General features: G+C 39.3%; 1 protein-coding gene across 1 annotated transcript; it reads right to left on the reverse strand.

Moving 5' to 3' along the window:
* Nucleotides 1-286: 286 nt before the first annotated feature.
* pcsk7 (proprotein convertase subtilisin/kexin type 7) lies at nucleotides 287-18,902 on the reverse strand. The gene is made up of 17 exons (XM_058634445.1): nucleotides 18,777-18,902; nucleotides 17,380-17,669; nucleotides 16,099-16,308; nucleotides 13,791-13,925; nucleotides 9,503-9,668; nucleotides 9,291-9,381; nucleotides 8,153-8,207; nucleotides 7,830-7,968; nucleotides 7,646-7,746; nucleotides 6,880-7,047; nucleotides 6,081-6,185; nucleotides 5,893-5,995; nucleotides 2,863-3,019; nucleotides 2,618-2,712; nucleotides 1,945-2,050; nucleotides 1,083-1,200; nucleotides 287-920 (listed from the first exon to the last, which is right to left on the reverse strand). The coding sequence occupies exons 2-17, from the start codon at nucleotides 17,626-17,628 to the stop codon at nucleotides 636-638; spliced, it is 2,283 nt and encodes a 760-aa protein (XP_058490428.1). The 5' UTR covers nucleotides 17,629-17,669; nucleotides 18,777-18,902; the 3' UTR covers nucleotides 287-635.
* Nucleotides 18,903-19,922: the final 1,020 nt, after the last annotated feature.

Here is a 19,922-nt window from a genome sequence, read left to right on the forward strand (position 1 = left end):
TCAAGTTTGTCAGTAGTTTGGTGGTCGCTCTCAAATAAGCCCAGGCTAAAACAATCAAAGACAGAAAATCAATCTTATTCTTAAAATGCACCACTCTCTGAAAACATTCATTATTAATGGAAGACCTTGCACAACACACGCACGCACGCACGCACACACACACACACACCACTGTCACAGCACACACACATTACACATCTGTACCTTCAAATAGTGCATAGCATGTTTCAAACTTTTAACCCCATTAACTCATAAGTTCACTTTTCTCTCGATACACACGCTCACATGCAGTAGTTTCCACTCATTCTTACACACTGGACTTGTGCATCAAATCATGATAGAACTTTACCCAAGGACTAACAAAGTGTACACACACATACACACATACACACACACACACACACACATTTTATACAAGGCCACAAATTTGGAAAATTGAAAAAGACAGAGTCCAGAGACAGAGTCCAGAGACAGAGTCCAGAGACAGAGTCCAGAGACAGAGTCCAGAGACAGAGTCCACCCTTCTATCAAGTGTGTGTGCAGTCCATTCTGTGGCGCCCCCCCGTGTCAAAGCCTGAGATGTCCCATGATCACAGACGGTAGTTTTCATTTAAAAACCACTGTCTAGCTCAGTGCTATGTTACCAGCTGCTCTCTATTAAACAGTGGTTCTTTGGCCTCTGAATCCAGCACTGCTTGCAGCTCAAACCCTGAGTCCATCTCCTCTTCCTCCCCATCCTCCTCCTCCTCCTCTGCCACAGCATCCTCCACTCCTCTTCCTTGGTGCCCTCTTCTGGCCCAGTGACCTCCGCGCCTCTTGCGCAGACAAAGAAGGCCCCTGAGGTCCAGGTGGGCCAGTGTGACCTCCAACGTGTAGTAGAGAGACCAAAAGAGTGCAAAGCAGCCCAACAACAGTAGGAACTGAAGGAGAGACAGAGGAGTCAGAACCTTCAGCTTTAGACAGGACGACCATCAAGAAACCCTGACAGTAAAATACTCTATATTATAAACACACATACTTTATACTAGAAAGACTTCATATTAGAAGTAGAAGTGTGTATGTGTGTGTGCTGCTGAGTTTACCTTGAGGTTGTTGGAGGTGAAGGGACTGACGATCTCTGCAGGGACGTCCAGGCCTGGAGGACAGGGCAGAGACAGGCTGCTGTCCAGAAATGTGCCACTCATAGCTTCCTCTACCAACCTAGTCATGTGTGCACAGCCCATCAGAATTCAGAACACGGAGCCAATCAATACAGCTGCATTAAAGTTACACGTACTGTACGTGGATTAAATCAAGATGATATGAACTGCCATAGAAAGACAATGGTAACAGGTTGTATGAGGCACTGATACATAGTTCACAGTCACAGGGAACCAGCGTGAAACACAGATGCTGTAAACATGGCGTCATTGCAGGAAATCTCTTCATCCACATGAAGCAGAAGTGTCTCTAAACGTTGTAGTACATATGCCAGGCCTTTAGGTGGCGCTGCGGCGCTGCATAGCATGCTGCTATAGATTACAATGTATACAATTACAAAAACACAACGAAGAAAGCCAGAAAATAAAAATCATCATAAAGTGAATTTGTGAAATGCTGATACAATAAAAAACTTAAACAGATTCACCTGGACTGGACTTTTCGTGCAGACGGCTGTTTGTTTGTTTGGATTTATATTTGATGTAAATCCAAAGAAAAGGACTTAAAAAAAAGTGATTTTCTCTGTAGACTTTGGTGAGGGGAGTGAGTGGTCGACAAAGTAACATAAACTTCTAGTTGTAAAAGACTGTAAAGCAAAGATTGGAAAGATACTGTAAAACTTTGATTGGCTCTTGCTTGGTCTCTCCAGTGCTGACTATTTGTCAGTTCCTCTTACAACCACATTAAAAAACTATGCACATTTTTTTTCTTGAATCTAACAAGTAAAAGCATTTGAGGTCCAACCTTTGTCTGTCCTTGACCTCACTGAAGGTCATAGAGGAGCCATACAGGGTCAGCTTCCACTGCTTCAACACTCCCACTGAGGCATACTGCTTAGATGACAGCTCTTCTGCAGGACCAAAAACAAAAGTCAGTGCACTTGACTTTCAAACACTTGAGAATCACCACTGACAATCAATTCAATAAAGAAGCCATCAAACACTTCCACCCATTTATAATCTCAGAGGACTGTATGCTGGCCCCCAGCCCAGATTATCCAGCCTGTTGTACTGCACTGCTCCTCCTGCTTACACACTAATCTATCTGTGGTTTCAAACCACACCAAACTAAAATCCCACACATGATCCATATTTGCACACAGAGACTCACAGAACTAACACTCAGGACATCACACAGCCTCTCAATCATCAGATCCAGTGCTCTGACGTCCAGGAGGAAACGCTTTGAATCATCTGATCCCAGCAGCTACAGCTTCTCTGAATAACTGGTGTTTATTGTGCAGTTGTTACTTACTTGTCTTCAGAGAGTTTTCCACTCGTCACACTGACTGACTAATGACTGCTTACTTGTTACCAGGTGTTACATTTTGTCTAAGAAGATAAGTCATCTGTTGTGGAATGTTCTCCTTGAAGTCTGAGCGAGTGTGTGTGTGTGTGTGTGTGTAGCAATGTCTTACTGTGGTCAGATATCTTGAGGGTATACTGGCCTTCAGCTCTTTCTCCCCAACAGCGCACAGTAGAGAAAGTCCAGTCCTGGTAACCTGCAGGATCTCTGCATAAATAAAACCCACAACCAGATTAGAACGCTGTCAAAAACACTGATGTATGATCACTGCTCCGTTTATTACAACCACCTATTTACAGTTTTTTTTTACTACTTTACATATGAAACCTATGCAAATATGCCCGTGTGCATGTGCACCTGTCAATGGCTCGGCGTGCACCGATGACTGACGTCATCCCGCTGGGGCAGACCAGCACAATCTCCACGTTGCCACGGCAAGGGTGGCTTATTGTCACGGTGACGGCCACATGCTCCAGTGTCTCCATTCCAGACTGTCCCAGGTCAGACGCAGAGACTGAAGAGCAAAGTTTCAAAGTGACTGAGGTTAAAGGAAGGGGCGGGGTCAGTTCAGGTCATTTGAAGTGTGGCTGTATGACGTAAGTGCTGTAGTTGCTGCTAAACCATAACCAGAGAAGAGATTTGCAATCTCAGTGGGATTATCCTGGTGAAATACAAAATAAATGATGAGCATACACATATAACATGTGAGCTGTAAATGTTGTTTTTTTCTAATCCCCACATGGTCACACTTTAGATTAGGGAACACATATTCAGTATTAATTAGTTAGTAACATATTGGCTCTTAATTAGTCATTATTAAGCACTTATTAATGCCTTATTCTGCATGGTCTTACTATACAACCAGTAAGTAAGGAAGTTGTTGTATATGAATTATGATCTCAATGTGCTTTGCTTAGTCTGGACTTTATAAGGTGGTCGTATCACAAGAAGAGTTATTCTCCCTTAATAACACCTAATGAATATGGTCTGTTCTTACATAACAAAACACAAAACTACAAGTGTTAAAAGTGTCCAAATAACTTCTTCACCAGGTGAAGAATGATATTTTAGCTTTGATATTTGTATTTTCATTGTTTTTATTGTGTTTTTTAATCATCTACTGTAAGGAGACCTTGAGTGCTTTGAAAGGCGCCCTTAAATAAAATATATTATTATTAAAACACCACATATCTTTATTCTGCTTCATTGGATGTTTATTACTCCTAACCTTGTTCCCACCCTTAGAAAATGTTACCCCCCTTCAGTTTATATTATTTATTTATTATAAGAAAAGCCATCGTTAACAAAGAACGCCCTCCCACAGCAAGTAGGTGGTGATTTAATGGCATTTGAAATAGTGATGATGAGATGTGCTGCTGTTTGACCATGTAGGGCAGCACACATCCTCCAGGCATGGAGGGGCGAAAGGAACGAGGGAGCAAGAGTGTAAACAGAGGTGTAGAAAGACAGACGGTATGTTTAGAGAGAAGGTGAAATGATGGGAGAGTGAAAAAGTTAAACAATAAAGAATTAAATGAGGGTCAAAAGAAACGGCAGACGTGTACGAACACATACAATTTGGACATTAATATAATAAATTGTGACAAAAATATCCATTTATCCATTATTGCCTCCTACACTATTGTCAAGGCAAAAGAAGATTATATGAAGAGTATTCTCTGCTATAATAGGATAAAGGCTTATTGGGACATTGTTAGGAATTGAGCTTCTTCCCCCTAACAACACAGTTTATTTATTTTACAGCTGCTTTTAAGACTGCTTTTCATCCAAACATGGCTTCCTACAATCTTCCTACAAACACGGCACCAGAAAAAGGCAAAAAATTGTCTCATGACATTAAATGAAGATTAAATGGAGACCAGCATCAGCACATGTGTTTGCTCATAGCTTCTTCCAGATTCAATATTTAGCTAGTGGGGGTGTGGCGTATGGACACATCATCAACAATGACATCACCAGTTGCACCACAGAGAGCATCATTTTTGGATGGCAGCAGGGACAGAAGAACAAGAGGCCGGCCAAATAAGATCTGCTTAACTCTACTGTATCTTAAGGTTAGGTTTGCTGCCTTTTTGGAATCAGAAGTTCATAAACCGCTCTCTGTCAGACAGAAAGGAGGCAGCAGGAGACCAGCAGCTCCTCTGCCACCGTCAACTGTGAACACGCATTTTCTCTATGAACCCTGGTGCGATAGAGGGAGGAGTATATGAACGTCCGTGTAACAGTAAGTTAATGCGGGAAACATGATGTTTGTGATATGTGGCTAAAAAGTCAGCTAAAATGCTGTAGAATCAAAGACCTTTTGTAGCTTCTGTTTTAACAACCATGTGGTAATGGAGTTTATTCCATTATTTTAATGAGATCAATCAGAGCCAGATAATAATGACGTTCAGTCTAAACCAGTGCAAAATATGATTATATTCATAATATATTAATCTGTCGAGTATTTTCTCGATGAATCGAGTAATCGTTTGGTCCAGAAACGAAAATGATTCAGTTTTAATGATTTCTTTGTTAAATGGAGCAGAGAAAACAGAAAATATTCACATTTAAGAAGCAGAAATCTTGTTTTAATAATGAAAAAACCCTCAAACCAATAAATCGATTATCAAAATAGTCGACGATTCATTCAATAATCGATTAATAATCGATTATTAGAGTAATTGTTTCAGCCCTACAGAATACACACAATATTTTTAAGTGATGAAATAAGGCTGAATCATAATATTTAGTCCTGCAGAAAGATAAACTATGCTGCACCACAGCTCAGTACTGCAGCAGACAGACCTCAACAATGTCAGTGACGAAAAGGATTTAATCATAACTGATTTCATAAAGGTTCAATGGAGAAAATGAGTATGAAAAAGTTTAATGACCTAATTTCTTTGTGAAATGGAGCCCAGACTGACTGAGTCTGGCTGTGGCAGAGCTCCTGACTGGCTCAGGGCCACACAGACACAGATCAAGGGAGAAAAGGAAATGGTTCTGCTAGAGTGCAGTAATCATGCGTTTATGTGAAAAACTGTTGTGTATAACAGAATCACAGCAGTGGGTAACTTCAAAAAAGCAAAATATGCTCAGTGGAGTTGTAAAATGAAGAGTTAAAGAGGGAAAAATAAAGAAAATGGAAAAAAAGAGAAACAATCTGGAAAAATCTTACCAAGTATAACAGTGGAGACCAAGGAAAAGAAAAACAGGAGGATTTTACCTAATATGGGCAGCGAATCTGACTAAGAAACAGGCCGGGAGGGAGGGAAGGAGGAAGGAAGGAAGGGAGGGAGCGAGGGAATCAACTTAGTAGAGCAGAGAGCCGACATAACAAGCAACTTTCCTGCACACAGATGAGAAAGGAGCAAACAGTGTTACCTTTCCAGCTATGAACCAGCTCATCTGGATAGAATGGGATGGATGCTTCCTCTTTCATTACTGAACTCTGATAAGACACAAGGAAGGGCACAGACTCCCACACCTGTGAAAGAAGGAAAACGTTTGTGGTAGCCTATCGTGTGTGACTTAAAAACAGATAGTTTACAGTGTGTTCTGTGTGCATGTACACTGGCAGCATTGACGAGTCTCCACGCGTTGAGCAGACCAAAGCCGTGTTGGTGGCTGTGATGGAAACCAGCTCCATTCACCCTCCAGTCTGCGCTGTTGTCACACTAAAAAAAACAAAAGAGATAAAACAAAAGTCAAGTGGATTTTTCTCCTTCTGGATCCAAAATCTTTATTATCAGTCAGATTATTTCTTGAGAAACCACAAAACCCCTCTGAATGGCCGCTGACGCATCCACCGATAACCCTGCAGTCGACCAGTTAAAGCTATTTCACCCTCCACAAAAGCAGCAATTTACTTTTACGATGCTGATGTGCCAAAAGTATCTCCTTGTTTGTGAAACCTATAGTACAATTCCACGAAATGCTCTACAGCCCTCATTTTAACAACTCTCCTCTTCTAAAACAACAGGTTAGAATATTATGACTATATTCTAAGTCGTAAATTTACGAGAATAAAGTCAGAAATTTACGACTTTATTCCCGAAATCTGTGAATTTTTTTTTTTCTCAATGTGGCCCTAATACTCTGTTGTAGTTTACAGTGCCATGGTGGCGAAATGAACTTGAATAGAGCCAGTGTGTTCATTGCACATCTTTCACAGACCTCATCAGACTGAATATATCTGACCCTTACAATACCCAAGGATGCTTTTCATCATGAGTGTGGACTAGTCCAGCAGTAACTAAACGTCTTCAACGTTTACAACCTTTCCCCTCGTCTAATTCCAGAGAACAAGACTCTTGATATAAACAAGATATCAAGTTAAGTAGTGCTGAATTCAAATGTAATTAAAGCTACCTTGGTGGCCGTGAAAGTGATGATGTGCTGGACATCCCTCCAGCTGAGGCAGGGACGGACCTGCAGCATGAGGGCCACCATTCCTGCAGCCAGGGGGGCAGCAGCAGACGTGCCAGTGTGACCCTCTGTGCACCCTGTCCCCTGCTGCATGGACCAGTCTGATGTCACCTACAGGAACAGATGAATGCCTGAAATTAATCTGTGTGCCAGGGTAGTAATGGTTTTGGAATGCAGCCATGTAGTAAGTGCATTCAAAAAGTGTTAAGAAAATATACACATTTTCTTAACACATAAATGTATCCTTGAATTTATCAACAGAAGTGTTTAAATGCCAGCACATGACCCTGAACGAAGGACAGAACTATAACCAAAAGGAGGTACAGATCGCTTTACATTCCATTTACTATGGAATCATTGATAAATAACGCCAAATTACAAGATACAGAAGGAAGTTTTCATATAGTCTGCATAGTCAACCCAAGTGTCTTCTCTTTTCATTGGCTTCGTCCCCACATACGTTTTATTTACAGCTTGAAAATCTGCCAAACCAAACAGTGAAGGCCATTCTATTTTTCTTTGACTGGATTAAGTCCAGAAAATGCTTGCAGTTTGGATAATCTGTTCAATCAATTACATTTCCAGTTTCCAGTTCATCAATGACGTCCTCCTTTTCAGTTGCTGCTTGACCCAAAGAATGATGCATTCTTTGGGTCAAGCTGTCTGTGTGTGTGTGTGTGTGTCTTTGCAGTGTTCCAATAAGACCTACAATGCTCCTCAGTTTGCTGCCCCCGCTGCTGAATGTAACAGCCAGCATTGCAGCGCACTCCTCAGCATAGAAGGGCATCCTGCCATTCTCATCAACTGCTCCTGCAACACAGATTATATATGTGCACAAGTTCATACCCAAAGCAGAAAATGAAGTACGTGCTCACACATCTGTGCGTGTTTACCGATTGTGAGGGTGTAGATGGAGTTGGCATAGCCATCATAATTGCAGTTGTCATTGTATTGGCCTCCATTGCCACTAGCGACCACAAAGATGCTTCCAAAACCTCTTCTGCCTGCAATCACCCCATGCTGCAAGGCCGCCTGTGAGGGAAAATGATTGAGAAAAGGAGAAAAATACTTATTTGATATTCAAAGAAAAATCAGATGCGTAAAAACCCTGTTACTACGATTCTGGAACTAATCCACTTCTCTGGAACCAGTCTGTAGCTCTTAAGTGTCCTCTTCAGGACAAAGCAAATGATACATCACAAATAGTTTGTCTCACCTTGCCCAGGGGATGAGGTCCATCTACAGTGTGCCCATCATCATCTGGACCCCAACTGGAAGAGACATAACTCGTAACTATAATACGACTCAGAAACCAAGCAAGTTCATATGTTCTAGTGTAGCTGTGTGAGGCACTGACACAAACAACTCACAACCAACTACCACTTCACTACAAAGTATCACCTCAGATTAAGTTACATTCCTGATGGGGGGGGGGGGGGAGCAGTCACTGTAATCAAGGGGCAGTTTCCTTGTGCCATCAAAGGTCAAAGGATAAGAGGACTAAGATTGATGATTCAAAAAAACAGTGTACATAAAATAGAAAAGACATTCTTGAAGAAATTGCTGTCGAATGCACAAGCTGAAGCTACGCTGAACTGCTGGCTTGAAGCAGTTGGAGTTGTATGAATAGTTTGAAAAGTACATGAATTTGTATGAACAAGAAGTTGAATTGATATGAATTATGTTGAAATGGACATCATTTTAAAAGGCATTAAAGTAATTGGAAAAAGTACAAATAAACAAAAATGTACATGAAATAAATTGAAAAAGTTATTATTATTATTGTCATAATAATAATAATAATAATAATTATGATAATAAAGGTCAGAAAGATCATATGGAGCAAGTGAATGGAGAGACTTGTAACAGAAGAGGAGAAGCTTGAAGATGATCCAGAACTTAACAGTTGATCAGAGATTGTGGAGGGAGATGTGCTGAGATAGAGGTGGGTATTATCAGCATAGCAGTAGAAGGTTAAACCAGTGGTCGCCAACCCTCGGGTCGCAGACCGGTATCGGTCCGTGGGCCGCATAGAAAGAATACATAACTTACATTATTTCCGTTTTATTATCTGATTCTGAAGGATGTTTTATTTTGGAAAATTACGGGATTCACATTTTCACGGTCGCAAGAAGAAGATCAACGGGAGCCATCATCAGTCCATCTTTTCAAAATGATGTCATGTCTACAGAATTTTATCGTGATAATATATGATTGCCACTAAATCCCAGGCCACACTTGGATTGCAGCACATTTAGGAACCACTGGTATATACAGTCAATTACAAATATGATGTTTACTTGTTAACAAAAGCCACTTTTCTCTGGAAATCCAGAAGGAAATGTGTTAATTACCTGCAGCTGTAGATATCATTGACCTGGTAGTGCTTGTTGAAGGCTATAGCTTCCAGGCTATCTGTCAATGGACCATCAAGGACTCTGATGCCTGATGGCAGAACAAGTCAGAGTTTCACCACACAAAATGAGCCCAAGCCTTTACAACAAAAGGTCATTTATCTGCTACCTCCAAATTTTGGAGCTGCCAAAATAAATACTGCAGTTTGTACCTGCCACTTTGCTGCCATAGGCCACGCCCACAGCACAGTAGCTGTTGTTGGGAACAGCTGCGATCTCACCAGCACATCGGGTACCATGATGGTTGTCACTGCGGATATCAGGGTGAGGCATGGGATCTGGGTCATTGGAGTTCAGGTCATAACTGCCCTCTGGACTCTAAGAGGCACAAATATCAAAAACGAGCATGTGTTTTTTTTTCTTTAAAAGAACCCCAAAATGACTCAATACAAAGAATAAAATGAATTATATGAATGAAACAAAAACAAATACATTGTATTTCCATCTTTTGCAACTTCACTTTTTTTTGTGTGTATTTTGAAATTGTAAAGGCTACTGGGGTACTGGGGGTGGTCGGTGGTGGTGGTTATGATGGGTCATTACGGGCCAGTACCATATGGTGTCCTCTCCTTCTGATATCCATGATGAAGATAATGTTGTTGATTATTATAGTTATTATTACTATTATATTAATAGCTCTTGACATGCAAGTATAAAAAAATAAACAAGTATAAAACAAGTGTTTTGTTTTATACTACTTACATGTCAATAGCTGCTGGACAATGTGAATTTCAATAAAGAATTTATCTATCTATCTATCATCTCATCTATCTAATATTATTATTGTTGTTAGTTATAATAAACGCACCCACCTAGTCACAGTAATTATTGTTGCTTCACCCCTACACATGTGATTGCCTTGTTTACCCCTGAGCAGATACTCCACCTTGTGGCCAAAAGGAGAAAGCACACCTCTCTGTATGTGCTATTCTTATCACAGAAACTGGAGTAAATATACTATTTTGTGAGCTCCACTTCTACACAGAACAATACATATTTGAAATGAACATTTGAAATGAAATAAGTTGAAAAATATATAGGAAAGGGGGTGTGGCTTATTCTGTTATCATTCCTTACACCAGTGGTTCCCAAACTTTTTCTGTTTTTCTGGCCCCCCTTTGGAGGAAGAAATTTCCCGGGGGCCCCGCGACATTTTTGCTTTAGCGATACAACTTCAATATTGCTTTGTAAGAAAGCAATTTTCAAATAAAAATATGAAATGTGCAATTATAACTATAATAGCATCATTTTTTTAAACAATAAATACATTTGGATAACAAAGAATACAAAGAAACAAATATCAATCACTTATCAATTTTTTTGTTTTAACAATACAAATGCTGTCCCCTGCCAATGTTTTGAGACACAACACACAGAGAGGTCTTTGGTGGCATTTTCTGGTCTTGGGTTTTGGTCGTTGTGAATCATTGTTCCGTGCGGCTGACGTGGGCTTGTTGTTAGTTGCACACTTTTCTTTTTCCCCTCAGAAACTTCTCTATTATCCAAACCTTGTCACCAGTGTAGGTTTTGTTGTGGTACGTCACTTAAATGAGTCCAGCTTACAGCGAGACCAAAAGTTCCGCCTGCTAAACTTTAGTTAGGACTTAAAAAAAAAAAACAGAACTCACGCCCCCCCCCGGAGAGTCTCCACGCCCCCCAGTTTGAAAAAGGCTGCCTTACACTAGTGTAGTCATATTTCCCTCACCTGTTGTTTCTTTTCTTTTTGAAATAACAGTTGCAGTAAATACAATTTCATCTTTCCATAGTCCCTTTTAGTCAGGAGGCTACTTTTAGTTGTAATATTTAAGTTTTAGAGGTTACATCCTGGCCATGCATACATGAACCATTGCATTTGCCTGTTTCAGAGATGTCAGCCCCCTAACATGTCCTGAAGGCCTCTGAATCTGCCACCAACGTCTACAACACACAATCCTAACCCATCAACATGACTTTGAATACCTTATTCAACCTATACTGATTGGGTTAAATAGAATTACATTACTAAAAAAGAGAGTAAAATACAATTTTCTTTGACTAAAACTAGACGAAAATAGTCATCAGTTTTCGTCGACTAAAACTAAAATAATCATGGGTTATTCTGACTAAAATGCTCAGACATTTAGTCGACTAAAACCTGACTAGACAAAAAAGAGTATGAATGACTAAAACTAATAAAAACTTAAATGACAGTTTGACACAAAGACTAAAACTAAGATCAAAACAGGCTGCCAAAAACAACAACACGCAGCGGCTGGTGCTCCTCACAATTTGGCAGCTTTCTTTTTATTTTGTGTGTTTTTTTATTTAATTTTTCCTGAATCGAGTGGCCGTCGCACATGTGCAGTAGAGTAGGATGGAACCACTCATGGTTCTGGACTATAATAACAACTACACTATACCATTCTTCAATAATGATCTATTCTATTCATTGGAATTCCATCGAACAAAAAAGGTGTCCTAAAAATAAAACCCCACAGAAAACCACTTTTCCCCCTCACTTATGTTTCACTGTTTTTGCAAATGAGCTCCTCACTTACTTACCACTGCAGTGATTGCACGGCTCTGTGCTACAGGTAACAGACACCATCAGTGGAGGACTTACACCTTCTGTGCAGGTACTCATCACGCTCTCTCCTATCGCAAAGCCCTTCTAAATATCAGAGCTTTATCATCTCATTTCAAACATTTAGACTTTATACTGCTGCTCTCATCAGTGACTTAAATGAAACCACCTTTGCAACCTTAGTCATTTCTAATCATCTCAACAACTGCAATGATTTTACATAGAAAAACACATTTTAAACCTCATAAAATCCAGAAAAGTAACAATAACGATGACAATTAAAATGACATTCACTATATCACAATATGTAATATTGTAATATTGCTTTCGTGCAACAAAGTATACATAGTTGAGTCTCTGCATACGTCCAGCAGACGAGCGCCTGGGTCACAATGTGGAAATTGTAGTAAATGAGAGCAGACAGTTTCCATCCTTGACTACGCAGATGCGTTAGGTTAGTCATTTATTTTTAACACAGTTAAAACAACTGAGCACCCAAAATAAAGATGGTGCTGCCCATCATTTGACTCTACGTCACCTAAGTGGTCATTTAAAGGGACCCTAGGCAACCATATCAACAACACAACCACCAATATGAAACATCCAGTGCCTTGAACACAACTCTCATTCAGTGTGTGTAGAGATAATGATGATGCTTACAACACTCAATTAAATGCCACACATTTTTTTAGTGCTGTCAGTTAAACGCGTTATTAACGCCGAGCAAATTTTGTAGTTTTTTTCACATGCTGTTACAACAACTAGTAACCTTAGAAAAACTACAACATCACACCGGATCTAACTAGACCTGAAATAAAACACGCTGCACACACTTGTTTGGGCCAGAGAGTCGTAAGCTAACGTTCCGTTTTGCTGTGCGCTTGTCCGTCTCCAAGCGGGCTAGCCGTATCCAACGCAGCCTGGATCATTTCATCCAAGTCATGATGTCTGCACTGTTACCAACTAGAGCTGAATCGATGATTAATCATTACTAAATTAATCGACAACTATTTTGATAATCGATGAATCGGTTTGAAGCTTTATTCATGATTAAAACAAGATTTTCAATTGTTTAACTTCATAAATATGAATATTTTCTTCATTTCTTTGCTCTGGATAACAAAGAAATCATTAAAAGTCAATCATTTTGGTTTGTGGACAAAACAAGACATTTGAGAACATCATCATTTCCAGGTTTGATCAATATTTTTTAAGGTTTTCTGATATTTTATGGACCAAACGATTAATCGAGAAAATAATCGACAGATTAATCGATTATGAAAATAATCGTTAGCTGCAGCTCTATTACCAACCAAGCTGGCAGACCCCCGAACCGTAGTAAGGAGACCTCCGAAGACCGCTAGCTCCTTTAGCTCGGATTAGCTCGTTACGGCAACAACACATTAAACCACGGCACTTTATTCACACACTGCAGGCTGATACACAGCCTCTCTTATTATTACAGGTGACAGAGATATTGTCTCATAAGAAAACATTTGCACAAAGCAAGCAGATCCACGTTTCTATGTTGATAAGAGCATTAAAATGAGAAGAAATCAAGGGACACAAAGAAATCAAGGGACATTTAGAATAGATACAAATGTGTGATGAATTGCGAGTTAACTATGACATAAATGCGATTAAATATTTGAATAATTTGACAGCACTAGTTTTTTTGAGTGGCTGCGAATGTCACATTATATCATTTTAAAATATTTGCATAAAACAATAATGTTTTAAAGTGTGCCGTGCAATCAGTCTGGCAAACATCCAAACTCTTCCTTCATTTGTAATTCATTCTTTACAGGCAAATGAAGTCAGGAGATAAAACAAGTTCATGAAATGATTATGAATCAACAATGTTAGGCGTAACTTACATAGTTAGGCTGAATGTCCTGGTGTGTATGCTCCACCCCATCATCCACCACAACCACCGTCACTCCTTGGCCAGTTATGTTGCGCTCCCACACCCCTGTCAGGTTGACATCCATCCCCTTATTAATGTCATTGTGCTGCAAGATCAAGAAAAGTAAGGAAAGAAACGGGGAGGGGGAGAAAGTATGGGATTGAGAAGGCAGGTTAAGGTAGAACAGTCTGAGGTCCTGATCAGCTTCTTCTGATATTTCCTCTTAAACCATTTATGAGCAAACAAAATTGACCTGTGTGTTTAACTAACGCTTCTTAAGTCCCACCGTCATCATCCAAACTAATCAAATATATGCTGCAAAATAAGCAAACGAATGCTATTGCTTGTGAAAAACTTAGGGATAGTTAGGGAATGAGGGATGTCACGATGTCAGACTCTAGTGTCACGATTACTGCGAGTGGAAAAATCACGATGATTTACACCATGGAAAGAATTTTAGATGCTTTATTCACTCACTTTTTTGGGCCTGTAATTTAAAGACTTCAAGCCTACTTTACACTAAATAAATCATAATAAATTTAATACTAACAGAAAATGACTAAATAAAAAAGGTTGGGAATCGCAGGCACATTCTGAATTCACTGAAGCTGCTTGTAGAAACCAAAATAATATACAATAGCATTTGAAAATAATTTCAAATACCTCATCAACAAAAATAAACAACAGCTTACAGGCTGCAGGACAACACTGTGGATTTATTTTATCCACACGTATATTAATTTTAATATAGCCACATAATCATTAGACTGATAAGTTATTTTTAAATAGGCCTACAGTGTAATCTCTAACTGTATAACCTATAACTTAGGGTGATATTGGTGATATTCTGCATGTTGACAATTACATTTGGGTTTAGCAGTATACAAAAATCACATAAATCATTTTTAGTGGGAAGGTAGAAAGAGCGGACCTGCACTTTTATCAAATTTTTGCGGTTTATTTATAATCACGGCAAATCGTAAAAGTGGTTAATCATGACATCCCTAATCACAATATTTTGCATGGCAACATTGTAATGCTCTGAGACACCAAGTATCCTTTTTTTTTTAGCATATCATTTTTGAACTGATGTTACAAAGAAACAAACATTTATGGATTACCATAAAAAAACTCAACTATTTACTTATTAATTCATTCATTTAACCAGGTAAAAAACTTATTGAGATCTTAAGATTTAAAACCTCTTTTTCAAGATTAACCTGGCCAAGATGGCAGCACAAATGCAGAATGTTACACCAAACACACAAGACACGAGTAAAATATGATCACACACTGCAGGAAAACACGATTTATATGATGACACAGTGCAATCGCAAGAGCCAATGGAGCTTATTTCTCTGTCTTTTATAATTGTAGCGGTTGCTACACATGTGTAAACACAAATATGTAGGCAGAAGTCCAAGAATGGACTTATAAATAAAAGTCAGCCAGTGAGAGAGTCCACAAACATACAAAGATGGACAATGTGCGACGGCATATAAGGAACAATGACGTACACGACATCTGCAGCCAGTGATAAAACGCAAAGCACAGTGGTATACAGATCCAATTTCTTTAAAAACTGATCAGGAGCATTCATAAAAAAGCAGGTCTCCATAATCTTAATATCAATTTCATTTTAGAAACAAGTTTATCAATGTGCAGTTTAAAGGACAGATTCTCATCAATAAGAATGCCTAAGTATTTATAAGATGTGACCATTTCAATTTCAACCCCATGAACAGTTGACAACCTAGGAAGGTGAGATGGAAGCTGCTTCCATCCATGGTTTTGCACACGTTCACTTGTGAGTACCTCCATTTCACATTGTGTGAAATTCATCTACTTCTCTGCGTTTGCCATGATTTTCCTGGTCAGTGTATATATCAGTGTCAGTGTAAATATTTCATTGCATTAATGTCAAAGTTAACACACAATTAATGGCACTTAATAGTAACATTAGCCTACTACTCTTTGGTCGCAGTGTGCCTGTTGTTGTGTTTCCGGTCTAGCTAAATCCGGTGTGGTGTTGTAGTTTTTCTAACGTTACTAGTTGTTGCAACAGCAGGTGAAAAAAACCCGACAAAGTTTGCTCGGCCAAAAACAACGTTAATCTTTTGAAGCCTTTAAAATGGGTTTGTGTTAATGCCGTTAATAACGCGTTAAAAGTGACAGCACTGGTATAAGCACTTTCCCTGTTTTGCCCATACAACAACTTTTCTGGTGAATCCTGCACACACAGGGTCAATCATACACAGCTGAGGACACAACATACTCACCAGGTGCCACTGCTTAGGATACTGGGGATCATTGAAGGACACTGATCTCTTTGAGCGGCTGAGTTGTCTCTCCTGGGAGTACCATAAGACATGAGGGTGGGATGCCAGGACCCCAGCAGATCCAGAACTGGTCTTTATAGAGCACATCAAGTAATGGCCATGCAGCTGTCCAATCTGACCCCGGTTCTGCAGCCCAGCCTGCTCTGCCACCTGGGATGATGAGAAGTACAAATTAAATGAGACGCACATATCAAATAAGTCTTGTATTATGTGTCATTTTTCACAGTGAACTGTGTAACCATGCAAAATGAGAAAAGAGACTGACAATAAAAACCTGATGGGTTTTAGGCATAAATCAGTTATTAAAAAGAAGAAAAAAAAACAAAAGGAGATGTTCTTCAAAAAGGTAATGGCAGAAAAATGGGCTTTACAAAACTCAGGCATTCTGTCATCACAGTGACACAGTTATCAGAACCGCATGTCCAGCAAGTCCAGTTTTATCAATATGGACAAATTATACTTCACGCCCATAAAACATCTTCACCTCAACACAGAACACCAGCCAAATCAGTAGATGAGAAAAACATTCACCAACAGCTGCGTATGTAGAACATCACTGGACCAGCAATCAACAAAATCATGTTTTATCTTCGCTGCTTGCCAAACTAAATCACTAATGACTCGTGTGTTTACAGTCTGGACTGAGTGAACTATGGGGAGACTTAGTCTATAGCAGTTCCAATGCGTCATCAGGCCATGTTTAAATGTACGCCAGTAATTCCCATTTTCCAATCTTTTTACACATTCCTTTACAGTAGCTCTTTTAGAAAGAATTTAACAGGTACAAACAGGTTTAGGAAGCCCATAATCTGAGAGTATTGCAAAACGCTGCATCAGGGTCAGACAGAAGAGAAACAATCCCTGTTGGTAAAGACAAGCACATTGACTACATTAAACAAAGTAGTACATCAAATAAACCTTCCCAAGTGAACAACAATATCTTTGTAGCCGACATACAGACCAATGAGATAATAACACACATTTTATGGAGGCTTTTAGTGGCCACTTATGGATTTCCATAAGTTCAATTATCAAATTAGTTTGAAATTCCACATATTTTGAGGCCCTTGAGTTACCAGTAAATATTATGCTAAGAGATTTGGTATGTTGTGTTTTGTCCCTAAATGGAATCATTTAAGAGGGTCAGAGGATAAAAAATGAAAGTAAGGACCACCCTTTTGTATACAAGCTAAAAGTGAAAGTAGGAAGGCATTACTGTACCCTGTTGGCTATTACATCCAATAACACAGAGCTCTGTTCTTCTGCATGTTGTGGATCAGCATGGAGCTGGACAGCCCAGGACTGACCTGGACCACATGAATGTGGCAGCCAAGGTGAGGGGGAATGAAAAGGAATCATTGGAACCGGAGAAGGCAAGAAGGTCACAAGCATGATGGTTAATGAGGAGAGGAGGAGCAGGAGGAGAAATTTGGGAAAATATGATGCTGCCATGGCAACAGGGGGTGACATGCACGGTCAACCAGGTAGGTCCTCTTCATTTGAACAGAGACCTGGATGTGAGACAATGACAGAGAGAAGGTCTTGTTAGAAGTGAGGTCAATCTGGGAGTGAGCTGCTGGTGGATTGGCAATGGGCTATAAAACTGAATAACAATGTAAAGAGAGAAGCCACAATCCACTATAATCCACACCATACTCCACTTTTGACATGGAAATGTGGAGAATGCATATAAGCGGTACATTTGACTAACTTTTAGATAATCAACCAATCAAAGAAAATAAATGTACTTTGTCAATAGAAAGGAAATACTGGATGAAATTGTGTGATTGTGCATTTGTCAATGTAATAAGACCTGGTAATTAATATCCGTCCTCAGCTTTAGGTAGAACTGTTGACACCTGTCATTAAAACACCTCTTCGGTGCAACCTCTGGATCTGGTGTTCCCTCCCTTTAGACAAACACACTGATATTATGTCTGACAGTACACAAGTGTCTGAATGTTAGCCAGAGGGACTCTACACTGGCTGCTGCCTGTTACATGAAATAAGTTTGAACAATGAGAAAAAATAATCAATAGATCAACCTGTTTTAATATTGTGATGTGACTGCAAATAGATTATTATTTATTATATATTATTATAGTGAGTGCTGATTCGTGTAAGAAAGGGATTAAATGACATGTGGCAGATGAGACAAAGTCAGAATAAGTCTGTAATTCATGTGACTAATAGTGATGAAATGCTGATGACTTAATATCACACGTTCATATTTCAAAGCAAATGTGGTTAGCTGGAGTTTTCACACTGATCGTCAAACACTAACTTCCTCCTTTAACTCTCACAAACATCTTACCCTTCAGCTAATGTTAGCCATTCCTCAATTTTGAAAATCGCTTAATATTAAATATAATGTTAAATCGCCAACTTAATTAGCTCAGCGTGTTCATTTACGGTTCTGCTCGTGACAAGTGACACTCGTTTACGGCTATGATAGAACAATCCCGTCAGCATGAAATGAAAACAACAGAAAATAAAACGAGTTTCGTTGTTGACATGGTTAGCTTGTGTCCTAGCGCTAACTATTCTCCCTGCTGTTGTTGTGTAACCAGGTACGAACACGAGCCGGGTCCGTTTACAACGACAGTTTGTTGTCTTACCTGTCCGCTAAGTCCTTCTTCCTTTTACCAATTGTTTGTGAATGTTCTGTTCGGTTTTTCATTTCATTTCCGTATCCTAACCACGCAACGTACCCTTCCGTACTCATACGTACAACGTCACACGGCTGCTACGTGGAACGTCATAGATTCCCTGTGATTGGTCAAGATGAAGGCAGAGAACACGTGACACTTCTGAGCAGAGCAGTTTAGAGTTCTGTAAATAAATAATAAATGTATCCCTTATATTAATGAAAACTATCTTCTGCAAAATGTTTACAAAAACATTAGAGCTTCTTTTTTCATTGTGAACACATGACTGTTGTCTGGAGTAATTATGTTTGTCCTTTTGCGATTACCAATAAGCTTTATTTAAAAAACAAAGAAAAAACAGACTCTTTATTCGGCCACGTGACATGGTGCTCCGCCCATTTGTTTATTCCTATGGCGCTTTTTTTCTTTCTATTTTTAATATTCAATTTTTATTTAGAAAGTACAGACAGGGAAATAAAGAATTATAGGGACAGCATGTAAAACAATTACAATGGAGATTGAAGTCGGGTCATCTAATACAACAACAACAAAAACGTGGGAAGTGGTATTGCTGTCAAATGCACAAGCTGAAGCTGCTGTTTGGAAGCATTTGAATTTGTACGAATAGATAGAAAAATGTGTGAATTTGTCTTCAGAATAAGCTGAAGATACGCTGCGTTGCTGGCTTGAAGCAGTTGAAGTTTTATGAATAGTTTGAAATATACATGAATTTTATAATTATTTTCCCCTCGTCCTAATTTATTCGTTTCTACACATCATGCTTGATGTTCATGGGAGGGCGCGTCGTAAATCAGATTTATCCACACTTTCGTCTCATATAATATTATTTGCATCACGTCCAGTGTGCAAAGACCTTCAGAATGCAAAGACCTTTTTGTGTTTACTTTAGGTAACAGGTTTACTTTAATTAGGCAGCCATCTTGTGTTTCTACACCAGCCTGAATTGACAAGAAAGAAACTGATAAATAACAGCTCTATCCACATGAACCTGATGCATAAACCAACAAAGAACAAAGAGGGAACAGCATAAAATAAACATAAACTAGTCCATGACCTGGTTCCAGGCTCAGAACTACTGCAGAGAGCATTACACAG

Source organism: Solea solea, chromosome 7 (genome assembly GCF_958295425.1).
Source record: "Solea solea chromosome 7, fSolSol10.1, whole genome shotgun sequence".
In the NCBI taxonomy this organism is placed as follows: domain Eukaryota; kingdom Metazoa; phylum Chordata; class Actinopteri; order Pleuronectiformes; family Soleidae; genus Solea; species Solea solea.

Coding starts and splice junctions, on each gene's coding strand:
- pcsk7 (XM_058634445.1), bottom strand. CDS start 17,628: ATGTCACCCCCTGTTGCCATGGCAGCATCATATTTTCCCAAATTTCTC. Junction 1,201..1,944: donor GAGGTCAAGGACAGACAAAG/GTTGGACCTCAA, acceptor ACACATGACTAG/GTTGGTAGAGGAAGCTATGA. Junction 921..1,082: donor TCACCTCCAACAACCTCAAG/GTAAACTCAGCA, acceptor TCTCTCCTTCAG/TTCCTACTGTTGTTGGGCTG.